The 14,041-nt window shown below is 35.9% G+C and overlaps 1 protein-coding gene across 1 annotated transcript in view; it reads right to left on the reverse strand.

The window, feature by feature from the left end:
• The window catches only part of LOC115223118 (phosphatidylinositide phosphatase SAC2-like), a 612,947-nt gene that overhangs the window by 119,455 nt on the left and 479,451 nt on the right, over window positions 1–14,041 (reverse strand). The window contains 1 exon segment of the mRNA XM_036512108.1: window positions 5,592–5,720. Within this exon segment, the coding sequence (XP_036368001.1) occupies window positions 5,592–5,720 (129 nt within the window).

Consider the following 14,041-nt stretch of genomic DNA (forward strand, 5'->3'; position numbering starts at 1 on the left):
AAGTTGACCTTGGCAAGATTTGAACTCAGAATCTAAATGTACATAACTGAATGTGTCAAGATATTTTACCCAACACTCTAGAAATTTTAGAAAAGTAGTAATGGACTTAGTAGTCACATAAACAGAGAAAATATTGACCATCAGAAAATAAAGGCATGGTTACATTCCATCAAGTTCTACGATGACCGCAAACATTATCATTGTCATCATCATCATCATTATTATCTCTGCCTTAGTGAATGTGGAGGTGTTGTTTTCAGTTGTGTTTGTTTGTCTGTGGACAAGATATCTCAAGAACCACTGGATGGATTCAAAAGAAATCTTCAAGCATTGTTGGCCTCATAACTGGCACAGACTGATTAGATTTTGGGATTGATTCGGTACCAGACAAGAATTGTGGATTAATTGTTATACTCTTTACTCTTTTACTCTTTTACTTGTTTCAGTCATTTGACTGCGGCCATGCTGGAGCACCGCCTTTAGTCGAGCAAATCGACCCCAGGACTTATTCTTTGTAAGCCCAGTACTTATTCTATCGGTCTCTTTTCCCGAACCGCTAAGTGATGGGGACGTAAGCACACCAGCATCGGTTGTCAAGCAATTCTAGGGGGACAAACACACACACATATATATATATACATATATTCGACAGGCTTCTCTCAGTTTCCGTCTACCAAATCCACTCACAAGGCATTGGTCGGCCCAGGGCTATAGCAGAAGACACTTGCCCAAGGTGCCATGCAGTGGGATTGAACCCGGAACCATGTGGTTGGTTAGCAAGCTACTTACCACACAGCCACTCCTGCGCCTATTAAAGTAGGTAGAAATGCTGTTATAAGCATTTCATCCGGCGTGCTAACGATTCTGCCAACTCACCGCTTTACTTTACTTTACATGAAGTATTATGATCTTATGTTGACTTTCAAGTCTTTCTCTGATCATCTCCCTTGAAAGCACACTCATGGTTTCCATATAAATTATGGTGGTATTTCATTTCTCTATTATCAATTTTACGTGCATCTCTATCTTAGTAGAAATTGATGAATAAAGAAATCCCACTATATAAACAGATGGCAGCAAAACCGTTCAGAAATGAAATAACACCAACATATTCAGTAGCAATAATAAATTAATTATCCTGAACAATTTTTAATTTTACCAATTTTGAATATATTGCTCCTGTTTAAAACCTCTTACCTGCTTGACAATTGCATTTCTAGCTCTACCTTGAAGGAAGCTTTACTTCTTGGACTCATATTTTTATGTGTAACAATGTTGTTAAACCTCCATTAACAGTACCACATGCAGGTCCTTTCCGTTTTCTTCCTTGCATGGATAAATTTTTCACTATAGACCTTAATGGTCGTAAAGATACTATATCAGTGGATAAGACTAAAAAAGGCCTTCATAGAGAAAACTGTCCCTGTTCCCACTGCAGATGACACACACACACTGTATTAGAAACACGACCCACACACCCACCTTATTATTATTATTATTATTATATTATTATTATTATTATTACGAAGGTGAGCTGGCAGAGTCATTAGTGTGCTGAACGAAATGCTTAGCAGCTTTCCTCTTGTTCTGAGTTCAAATACCACTGAGGTCATCTTTGTCTTTCATCCTATCAGGGTCAAAATGTATCTGTTTCTTTATTACCCACAAGGGGCTGAACATAGAGGGGACAAACAAGGACAGACTAACGGATTGAGTCGATTACATCGACCCCAGTGCGTAACTGGTACTTAATTTATCGACCTCAAAAGGATGAAAGGCAAAGTCGACCTCAGCGGGATTTGAACTCAGAACGTAACGGCAGACGAAATACAGCTATGCATTTCACCCGGCGTGCTAACGTTTCTGCCAGCTCGCCGCCTTATCAGCAGGGAACTGGGATCAATGTAATCAACTGGTCCCCTTCCCTCAAAATGTCAGGCTTCGTGACTTTCATAGAAAAAATTATTTATAGTTCTATTTATTTCAACTTCAATCATTAAAAATGATTTAAAATTAATTTTGTTTTGAAAATAAAACCTTTGTGTTTGTTGTAGAAATAACCGATTAACCAATCAATATAAATAATTGTTTAATTTACTTAGAAAATGCCTATTGAGACACATTATCATGACTGCATTTTCAGAAAAAAAAACTAATTTAATCTAATGAAACCTAATCTAAGGACAAGTTACGTTAGACAAGATTAGTTTGTTTATGAAAATATCCAAAGAATTTATATTTCAAATAAATTTCTCTTTTATTTTCTTTCTTTTACTTGTTTCAGTCAGTCGACTGTGGCCATGCTGGAGCACTGCCTTAAAGGGTTTTAGTGGAATTGAATCAACTACAAGACTTATTCTTTGCAAGCCTATCATTCTCTTTTGCTGAACCGCTAAGTTATGGGGACATAAACACACCAACATCGGATGTCAAGCAATGGTGGGGGGGGGGGGAAAGCACAGACACACACATACATGCATATACACACACATATATAAATATATATGACGGGCTTCTTTCAGTTTCCATTGACCAAATCCACTCACAAGGTTTTGGTCGGCCTGTGGCAACAGTAGAACCACTTGCCTGAGGTGCCACACAGTGGGACTGAACCCAGAACCATGTAGGTGTGAAGCAAGCTTCTTACCACACCTGTGTCCATATTAATAACTGTTTCAAATATTTGGCACAATGCCAGCAATTCTGGGAGGAAGTGGGGGGGGGTCAGTCGATTAAATTAACCCAAGTACTTGACTGGTTATCTTTTTATCTTTTACTTGTTTCAGTCATTGGACTGCGGCCATGCTGGAGCAATGCCTTGAAGATTTTAGTCAAATGAATCGACCTCAATACATTTTTTTTTAAAGCCTGGTACTTACTCTATCAGTCTCTTTTGCCAGACCGCTAAGTTATGAGGATTTAAACACACCAACACCGGTTATCAAGTGATTATGGGGGACAAGCACAGACACAAACACACACATAAGATGAACTTCTTTCAGTTTCTCTACAAATTCCACTCACATGGCTTTGGTTGGTCTGAGGCTATAATAGAAGAAACTTGCTCAACATGCAATGCAGTGGGACTGAACCTGGAACCACGTGGCTGGAAAATAAATTTCTTATCACACAGCCATCCTACCTGAAAAGATGAAGGGCAGACTTGGCCTAGGTGGGGGTTTGAACTCAATGTAAAAAGCCAGAAGAAATGCTGACAAGCATTTCGTCCAATGTGCTAACAATTCAGCCAGCTTGCTCCCTTAAGAGGTTCAAGTTTCAGCGCAAAGCCAGCAATGTTAGGGGTTAGTTGATAACATCAATTCCAGTATTTGATTGGTATTTTCTCAACCCCAAAGTTATGAAAGGTGAAGTCGACTACAGCAAGATTTGAACTCAGAACAGCAAGAACTGCAAGAAATGTTACAAAGTAGTTTTTCTGATGCAATAAGAATTCTACCTCCTCATTGCCTTTCTCTATATATTAATAAAAGTCCTGGGGTCAATTTGTTCAACTAAAACCCTTCAAAGCAGTGCTCTAGCATGGCCACAGCCAAATGATTGAAACAAGTAAAAGAGTACAAGAAAGAATGTCATAAGAATTTAGAAACTTCGAGGGAACATGAAATAATTTGTTTTTAATTGCACTAAAAGCCTAAATCTGAGTGTTTGATATACGACACATGGTTGTGGGGCATGTAAAAGAAAAAAACTATATTAAAATGAAAAGCCTAATAGGCACAGGTGTGGCTGTGTGGTATGATCTTTGCTTCCCAACCACATGGTTCTGGGTTCAGTCTCACTGTGTGGCACCATCGGCAAGCATCTTCTACTATAGCCCTGGGACAAGCAAAGCCTCATGAGTAGATTTGAAAGCAGAATCTCACGAATCCCATTGTGTATATGTGTATGTATATGATGTATGTATGTGCACATGCATATGTGTGTGCATGTGTCTTTGTGTCTTTTCTACTCGACAGCCAGTGTTGGTTCATTAGTGTGCCTGTAACTTAGTGGCTAGGCAAAAAGAGACTGATAAAATAAGCATCAGGCTTTAAAAAAGCAAGAACTAGGATTGATTTATTTGAGTAAACATATTAAGGCAGTGCTCCAGCATAGCCACAATCCAATGACTGATAAAAGAGGCTCTAAATATTTTTTTTGCTAAAAGACCTCCCTGCCGAAGTTCGGTGAATTCTTTGATTTAATTTGGTAAAATTAAAAATTTTCTTTACTCCTACTAATAACCAACCACACGGCACTGTAAATCCAATCAGTGCATAATCATTACCAATAATATTACATTGTCTTCTCAAACAATACATAATTGTTAATAATTATAATCTTTATTAATAATTGAGTGCTGTAAATTGTTTCCTTAAGCTATAACACTAATAGTAACGGTACATGATATTGTGAATCCAAATAGTGGTTAATGACTGTTAATAAAGCTGCATTGATTAACGAATTATGCATCTGGACTCAGTGTTTGTTCAGCCTTATGCTTCAGTCATAATTGAAAACTTTCATTCATAAAAATCACTAGTATTTTTTTTGTTTGTTTTTTTTTTGTTTTTTTTAAACTTTTCATTACCATATTTTTATTGAAATTCACTGTTTTGGTTTCAATTAATTTCGAAAATAATGAAGAATGGAATAAAATAACTTTGGCATTATTATTATTATTATTATTATTATGCTGGTGTTTGGAACAAGAATTAACATGAAATTTTCGAATAGTGGTTTTAATTTGGATCACTTTAAACTGGAATATTGTACCAGAGAAGCAAGTGAATTCACACACAGGTGGGTTGGCACTAAAAGAATATAGACAATGTATTTTTTTAGAAATTACAAAACTAAAATGAAAAATTAACTGCTGCTGCTACTAAAATGGAAAGGAAATTTGGAAGAAAGAGAAATTGCACAAAAATCTACAGACCTGTTGATTGCCAACCTTAGTAAAAAATAATGCAAAAAATTTACTTTGCTTTTTGTTGTTTTTGAGAGATCAATATCAAGGAGTTTGTCAAAAATCCATGCAATTCCACGTGGTTCTTCAGGCCCCAGAACTCTAGTTAAATTCACTTCTTATAGTCTTTTAGAACTCAGAATATAAGTCACTAAATAGCAGACACTATTTCCTTCAAAGTTTTTTTTGCATTACCGTATATTTGTTGAAATACGTTAACCTTGTTTCAATAAATTTTGAAAATAATTTTTTAAAAATTAATAAAATAACTTAGTCATTATTAAGTTAGCATTTGGAACTTAAATTAACATGAAATTTTGATGGAGAGTTTTAATTTGGAGACTTTAATCCTTTTGTGACCATATTTCAGTTCTAAATACACTGACTTCATTTCAATTGATTTTCAAATTAATAGAGAAATTAGTAAAACAACGTCCTCATTATTAAACTGGTGTCTGGAGCATAAATTAATATGGAATTTTAATGGAAGATTTTAATTTAGATCAGGGACAGTCTCAGATGAGTTGGTACTGAAGGGAATTAAGGCTTGTGCCATTCCACTGCCTTCTGTCTGAAGAGAAATACTACTAATGCTAATAATAACGAGAATCGATGAAATTACCTTTAATGCAGCAGTTCCTGCATATTGATGACTGATGGCATCACCATTATTGGCCCATATCAGCTGAAATGCCACTCGACAACTTTGTGGTAGCGTTTCATCAGGAGGAAGCAAACCAAGTTTCCGACACTGCAAAACAAAAACCAAAAAAAAAATGACTATTAAAATGTCTGAAATACCTGAGACGTCCCATTAATAACATTATAAATTTTCACTTCCTCTCTCCCTTTATATATAGAGAGATCGTGATTTCAATTCCTAGACCGGGTTGGTACATTGTGTTCTTGAGAAAAATACTTCATCTCCCATTGCTCTGCGATGACTTTGACACCTGACGTTTGTCACACCTGTGCACCTGTTCAGATAACATCAATTCGATGGTGAGAGTTAGGTAACGTACAGCATGAACACTTGATCCCTATAAACAAATCATTCTTGCAGATCATTTGGCAAAAGCTGAACACTCATACTTCACCTTTGATAGGTGAGTCTGTTATATACACATATAGTCGGATGCGACCCAGAGATTCTCAGATTAGAAAACACTTTGCAGCACACAAATGATTCCACCTTAAATTCCAATGTCTTTACAAGGAACCAATTCTGCAGAGTAAAGAGTGGCTATCAGAGGAATCAAGTCAAACAGATATGGAGGTAATTATGCGAATAAACAGATTGGTTTTCATATACAAAATATGTAAATATGTACATATTTATACTTAAGAGATGAGGAATTATGTACGTTATTTACATTTAACGAATATTTGTCATCTTGTTTGTTGCTAACACAATATTTTGGCTGAAATACCTTCTAGCCTTCATCAGGTGTCTTGGGGAAATTTCAAACTTGGGTTCTCATTCCTAAGGTATTTTTCGATGTTATTATTATTATTATCATTCAGGTCACTGACCAAGATTCTGAGTTTGATTCCAGGTAGTGACCTGAATAATAATATTAATAATAATATCGAAAAATACCTTAGGAATGAGGATCCAGGTTTGAATTTTCCTCAAGACACCTGATGAAGGCTGGAGGGTATATCAGCCGAAAGGTTGTGTTAACAACAAACAAGATGAGGACAAATATATTTTAAAAAGATTTTTAAAAATAATTTTTTAAACTCTTATAAACAAAAATGTAAAAATGAAAACGAAAATGTGGAATAATAATAATTAAGGATTTTAACAAACAAAAACAGAATGATAAATAAACATTCAATAATATCTTCTCTGTATTGTTCCAATTTTGGAATATATACAGCCAAAGCTCTTGGATAATATCAGATACAAACAGTAGCAGCCACAGTTGGATGAGGATGTTGTCATGTACATTGAGTGGATAAAGATTTGGTGCCAACGAAAAATAAACAAGTGAAACCATTGTATATTGGAAAAGAACCTTAGAATATGGTTCTTTATTAAAACATATGTATTTAGCATTGAGGTGAAATTTACCAGTATTGGAACCAAGCCAAGTTGCAGATAAGATGAACAATAGAATAATGGTAGATTGTAAACAACCCTGACAGAACACCAAGATAAACCTCTTTGCTGGTTTCTAAGACAAATGTGGACTCGTTGTGAGGTCATTTGACAGCTAAGACACCGAGAGGTCAGTATAATATAAGTAACAGTGAATGCTGTAGCAAGGATGATGATGATGATGGTGGTGGTGGTGATGATGGTGATGGTGGTGGTGGTGATGGTGGTGATGGTAATGGAGGTGGTAGTGGTGGTGATAGTGATGATGATGGTGGTGGTGATGGTGGTGGTAGTGATGATGGTGGTGGTGATGGTGGTGGTGATACAATGATGATGGTAGTGGGTAATGATGGAGATGGTGGTGGTGGTACAGTGATGATGATGGTAGTGGTGGTGATGATGATGATGGTAGTGACGATGGTGGTGATGGTGGTGGTGATGGTGGTGGTAATGACAGTGATGGTAATGATGGTGATGGAGATGGTGGTGGTGGTACAGTGATGATGATGGTGGTGGTGGTGGTGATAATGATGATGGTGGTAGTGGTGATGATGATGAGGATGTGGTGGTGGTGGTAGTGGTGATGATTGTTGTAGAAGTGGTGGTTGTAGTAGTGATAAAAGATGTTGAGTGATATCAAGTCATAATGATGATGATGATGATGATGATATTTAGGATGATAATGATAACAGTAATGTTGATGTTGCTGTTATTGCTGCTGCTACTGATGAGGAAATGAGACAAACTTGTAACTGTTGTTTAACCACAGGTCAAACCCTGATCCAGGTATATAAACCATAACACACCTGCCTTTTTAAAATTTTTTTCTTTTCAGACAATGTGTTTAGATATACATCATCAAACATATCGTCTCTTTCTTAAGACAATACAGTGTGGTTGAAAGGAGAGTAAGCTCCTATTTCTAGCAGGTCCAGCTACCCCAAGGAGGCTCAATCATTAGCTTATGGTGTTGATGAAGACGATGACAATAAATCTGATAAATGGAAAGGTAACTTTTCTAAAGATTGAAAAGATACAGGTGGAATTCTTCCAAGAAAATTCAAAGATGCTGAGAGAGAGAAGATGGTCAGGATTTTCACAAAACTCCAAACTATTTATTCCCACCTAATAGTAACCATGACAACTGAAACAAAAATGTTCTTTTTTGCTTACTGTTTTTCTCTTTTTTTTTCTTTTTTTTTTTGGTTAATTTCCTCCACAAAAAGGAAAAAGTTCTACTAAACATTACCAAAAATCTCAGAGTATTTGTAGCTTTATATTTTTCTATCTCTGCTTACTACAACAATCGTGTACTCAGACAGAAATAAATACACACACACACCCATATATATATATATATACACACACACATGCACACATACACTGATATTGTAACTACAATATTCACGCACACACACACACAACATCGGCACTGATTCACACATACATACCACCACATATCCATACAGCTATATTCATCCACACACATACTTATGGTTTTACTGTTGACATAAAAAATTATTCAGTAGAACTTTCTAGTTAATTAAAGACACACATGCATGCACACACACACACACACACACACACACACACACACACACAACACACACACACACTCACATACTAATATCCTGGATTGTGTGTGTGTGTATATGTATATATATTTATGTAAGTGTGTGTATGTGTGTACACACACACACCTATATACAGACAGAGAGTGAGAGAAAGAGATATCCTGGTGTATGTGTATATATATACATATATATGAATATATATATATATATATGTATATATATGTATTTGTATGTATGTATTCTAGTGTATGTATATATACATACATACATACATATATATATGTGTGTGTGTGTGTATATAATAAAAAAACAGAGGATTTCATATTGGTTGACAGTCTCCAAGAAGGGGATTGAAAAAGTGAGAAGGGAGGGGGGAGAGAGGAAAAAGTGAAAAAGAGGAAAAATGTAAAAAAGCAAAAAGAAAAAGATTTATCAAAAAAGATGGAAAAGAAAAATCCACAAAAGAGAGGAGGAGAAGGAGGAGGAGGAGGATAGTGGTGGTGGTGGTGGTGATGCAGACAGAAAAAGAAAAGGAAGAAATTTAGAAGAAAAATGAGTGCAAAACCAAGATTATGATTGGAAGGATGGGGGAAGGTGGGGGAGAGGGGGAAAGTGTGTGTGTGTGTGTGTGTGTGTGTCTACATGTGTGTGTAAATATGTGTGTGTGTGTGTGTCTACATGTGTGTGTAAATGTGTGTGAGTGTGTGTGTCTGCAGGTGTGTGTATGCTTTGTGTGTGTATGACTGTCTGAGTGTCTTTCTGAGTGTGTGGACATGTGTGTGTGTGTGTGTGTGTGTGTGTGTGTGTGTGTGTATGAATGTTTATAAGTCTGAATGTGTAAGTATGTGAGTGCGAATATAAGTGTATGTGTGTATGTATGAGTGTGAGTGTAAGAATACACGTGTTCATGTGAATGTGCATGTGTGTGAGTGTCTATGTATATGTATGTGTAAGTTTATGTGTGTGTGTACGAATGTGTATATATGTGTGTGTGTGTCTTTGTGAGAATGTGGATGTGTGCGTGTCTGAGTGTGTCGGTGTGTGGATATATCTCTGTGAGTGTGTAAGTATGTGTATAAGTGTACATATATGTGAATGTGTGTGTGTGTGTGTGTGTGTGTGTGTGTGTGTGTGTGTATGTGTCAAAGAAAAGGAAATATTAAGATATTGGTTGACAAATCTGTGGTTGTGTGTTTTTTCATAATTGCTTTATTGCACAAGTAAGAAAGATTTTATATCACTTAGCAAAATATGAACAGAAAAACACAAAAACAAGAAAACACAGGAAAAAAATTTCCAATCACCCAATATTATAATTCTTATTTTACTTTAAAAATTATTATTGTCGTTATTATTTTTATTGTTGTTGTTGTTGTTGTGAATTGATGTGTATACAGGGGTTATTTTGAAAATCTTTTTCCAGTCATGTTTTCACCAATAATTTTACTCAAAATAGTAAATGAAAAGTTAAATTAATTTCAGGGAGAAAATAATAAAGGTATTAATATACATCAAGTTAATAAGATAATAATAATAATATATAATAATATTAATAATAACAATGATAATAATGATAATAATATAATAAATAATAATAATAATAATAATAATAATAATAAATGCCCTGATGCAGTACCAGGCATGGCTCTCATGGCTTCTGATCTTAACTGATGGAAGTGTTATCATGTACATTGTTTTGTCTTGGTATAAAAGATGGGCTACAGCAATATTCTGCTCAATACCACAGATTTGCTTGTCTGTTGTTTGACCTTAACCAGTGAGCATGTCCCTAGTGGCTGACGATATGTGCATCTCTGATCACGACAGACGTAAGTGGGGGAGCATCATGGCCATGTGTTGAGAGGGATTCTTTGGAGTTTGAATGGTTCACCTCTGGAAACATAGGTGTTTCGTTCAACATCCTAAAGCAACCTTATTCAGGGACCGTTTGAGCAGGAGGGCCACTCAACCTGAAGAAAATTCTAACTGGGCCCCACCTGCAAGGTCATGTGCTGTTCATCATCTGATATGAGATCACCATGTCGCGCACATATGGTTGTGATGCATGTGCCTGGTGTACCTTTATCAGACGGGTAGTCATGATGGGTATATTGGCTTCGTATATTTACCCCAGTGTCACTGTGATGGCATGAACTGCTCTCTCACTCAATAATAATAATAGTAAATCCTTTGTATTATAGGCGCAGGGTCTGAAATTTTGGGGGAACAGCTAAGTCAATTATATCGACCCCATTACTCTATATGTATGTATGTAAGTATGTGTGTATATATACTCTTTTTACTCTTTTACTATTTTACTTGTTTCAGTCATGCTGGAGCACTGCCTTTAGTCGAGCACATCGACCCCGGGACTTATTCTTTGTAAGCCCAGTACTTATTCTATCGGTCTCTTTTGCCGAACTGCTAAGTGACGAGGACATAAACACACCAGCATCGGTTGTCAAGCAATGCAAGGGGGACAAACACAGACACACAAACACACACACACATATATATATATATACATATATACGACAGGCTTCTTTCAGTTTCCGTCTACCAAATCCACTCACAAGGCATTGGTCGGCCCGGGGCTATAGCAGAAGACACTTGCCCAAGATGCCACGCAGTGGGACTGAACCCGGAACCATGTGGTTAGTAAGCAAGCTACTTACCACACAGCCACTCCTGCGCCTATATATATATATACCCCTATCTCAATTTGTATATATATATACATATATATATATATATATATATATATATTATATATTTATATGTGTGTGTGTGTATAGAGTGTTAGGTGTGATGTACAGAAAGTGAATTTTGAGAAGAAAAACGTCGGCAGAATTTTGGAAAAAATTCTTTATTTCTTCATTAGTATAAGCACTTTTCATTCCTTTTTAGAACTTGTCAAATAACATTCTATTTGACAAGTTCTAGAAAGGAACGGAAAGCACTAATAATAATGAAGAAATAAAAAGAATTTTTCCAAAATTCTGCCAACATTTTTTTTCTCAATACACACACACACACACACACACACACTATATATATATATATATATATATGTATATATTAATATATATATATATATATAATATATAATATATATATATATATATATTATATATATGTGTGTGTGTGTGTGTGTGTGTATTGTATATATATATGTATATATATGTATATATGTATTAAACGTTTGAGAAATCAGACCCTGGAGAAATGTTCTACACAAGGATTATATACTGATGACTGGAGCCAAAACAAATTTTGGAGAATTAGAATTTCACAGCAGACAACATCAAAGCAAAATACAAACTATACAGAGAGAGAGAGAGAGAACTTGTATGTGATTATATTACTCCCCAGAAACGGTAACCAATTCTACCTCAGTTCATATCTATTGAAGAACATGGTACTTCAAAATATCTTATATGTAAAAATATAAGATAGTGAAAGTGAGAACATTCAAACTCTTAGGTTTACTCAGTCAGAGCTGGCTTGAAGCGAAACAACAGATTTGGGCAGGAAACAATAATAGACATAGTGAGTTCATTTATGTGTTTTTATGTCTGTTTTGCCAGGCTAGTCTGAGTTAGATGGATCTCTATGTGAGACATTGTTTGACAGCAGTCTGATGCCTTTCGTGTTGCCAAGAAGACTCTTATTTTACAAATCTTCAAAGCACATGTAAAGTAAGAGCATGATTTGTTGATAAGAGAAAATGGCCAGAACAATGGCACTTGTGGTTTTAGGTGGAATGCAAATATCAACTGACACACAGACACACATGTGCACACACACGTCTCTTGTATATAATATATATGTTATATGGATATATATATATATGGCTAGATATATAACATATATATTACTCTTTACCCTTTTACTCTTTTACTTGTTTCAGTCATTTGACTTATTCATTTGACTGCAGCCATGCTGGAGCACCGCTTTTAATCGACCAACTCGACCCCGGGACTTATTCTTTTGTAAGCCCAGTACTTATTCTATCGGTCTCTTTTTGCTGAACCACTAAGTAACGGGGACATAAACACACCAGCATCGGTTGTCAAGCAATGCTAGGGGGACAAACGCAGACACACAAACACACACACGCATATATATATATATATACATATATACGACGGGCTTCTTTCAGTTTCTGTCTACCAAATTCACTCACAAGGCTTTGGTTAGCCCAAAGCTATAGTAGAAGACAATTGCCCAAGGTGCCACGCAGTGGGACTGAACCCAGAACCATGTGGTTGGTAAACAAGCTACTTACCACACAGCCACTCCTGCGCCTATATATATATATATACACATACATATATATATAAATTTTATAATTTACTGAAATTAAAAGTGAGGGTACACAAGGTAACAGTGTTGCTAAAAATAAGAGTCAAAGAATCCTCTAATAAGCCACCATTTCACTGAAAGCATAACAGATTGAAAGAAATTGGGCAAAGAGCAAAGAAATTAACTTACCATTGTGACTGATGGTCACAGAATGCCCCTCAATATTCAAATTTGGAATCAAGCTTCAGTTACTGATTGACACTCTGTATCAAGTTTGCAGAGGTAAGATGTATTGTGTAGTCACACAGCTCATGTCTTTCTCTTTCAAGTCCTCTCATATCACTGTATACTGGGTTTTTGGGTTATATATTTACTACAAATATACAAATACCCATCTATGCCACCCTTTAACTACACTTAGCCATCATGGAGTAAAAACAATTTTCAACTCATTTTAATTTTGTCATTTAATTATTTTGTTCTTATTTGCCAGCATATGAAGAAGAAATTACAGATGAGAGGTGTTGAAAAGCCTCAACCGATTAACAGCAAGCAATGCCAAAACCTTAAGTACCAAGTCAATCAACACTACACGATGAAGGAAAATATTTGAAAAGAAAATACGAAATTGAAATGGAAAAGTAATCAAAGCCGTAAGGGGGGGGGAGGAAGGGGGGAATTCTTTCATTAAATTTGAATGGTTTCTGGAAGTGAAATGATTTCATTGTTAGCGGTTGTACTTTTAATTCTTCTCTAAAACTATGGAACAGATATAACACCCCAAAATTACCACCTATTAAACAATTGCTAATTTAGCTTCCAAGTCCCATTAACACTTAGGTTTTATTGCGGTTCTTGCTGTAAAAAGGGATTTATTACTTAAACAAGTGAGAGCGAATGCATGTATAACATGTATGCATGTGTGTGTGTGTGTGTGTGTGTGTGTGTGTGTATGTCATATATCCACCACATATACATACACACTCATTTGGGAGAAAGAAAGATACACACACACATGCAAACACACACACACATGCAAACACACACACACACACACACAAACACACATTTTTAGCACACTGTTAATAC

Source organism: Octopus sinensis, linkage group LG22 (assembly GCF_006345805.1).
Source record: "Octopus sinensis linkage group LG22, ASM634580v1, whole genome shotgun sequence".
Lineage (NCBI taxonomy): Eukaryota > Metazoa > Mollusca > Cephalopoda > Octopoda > Octopodidae > Octopus > Octopus sinensis.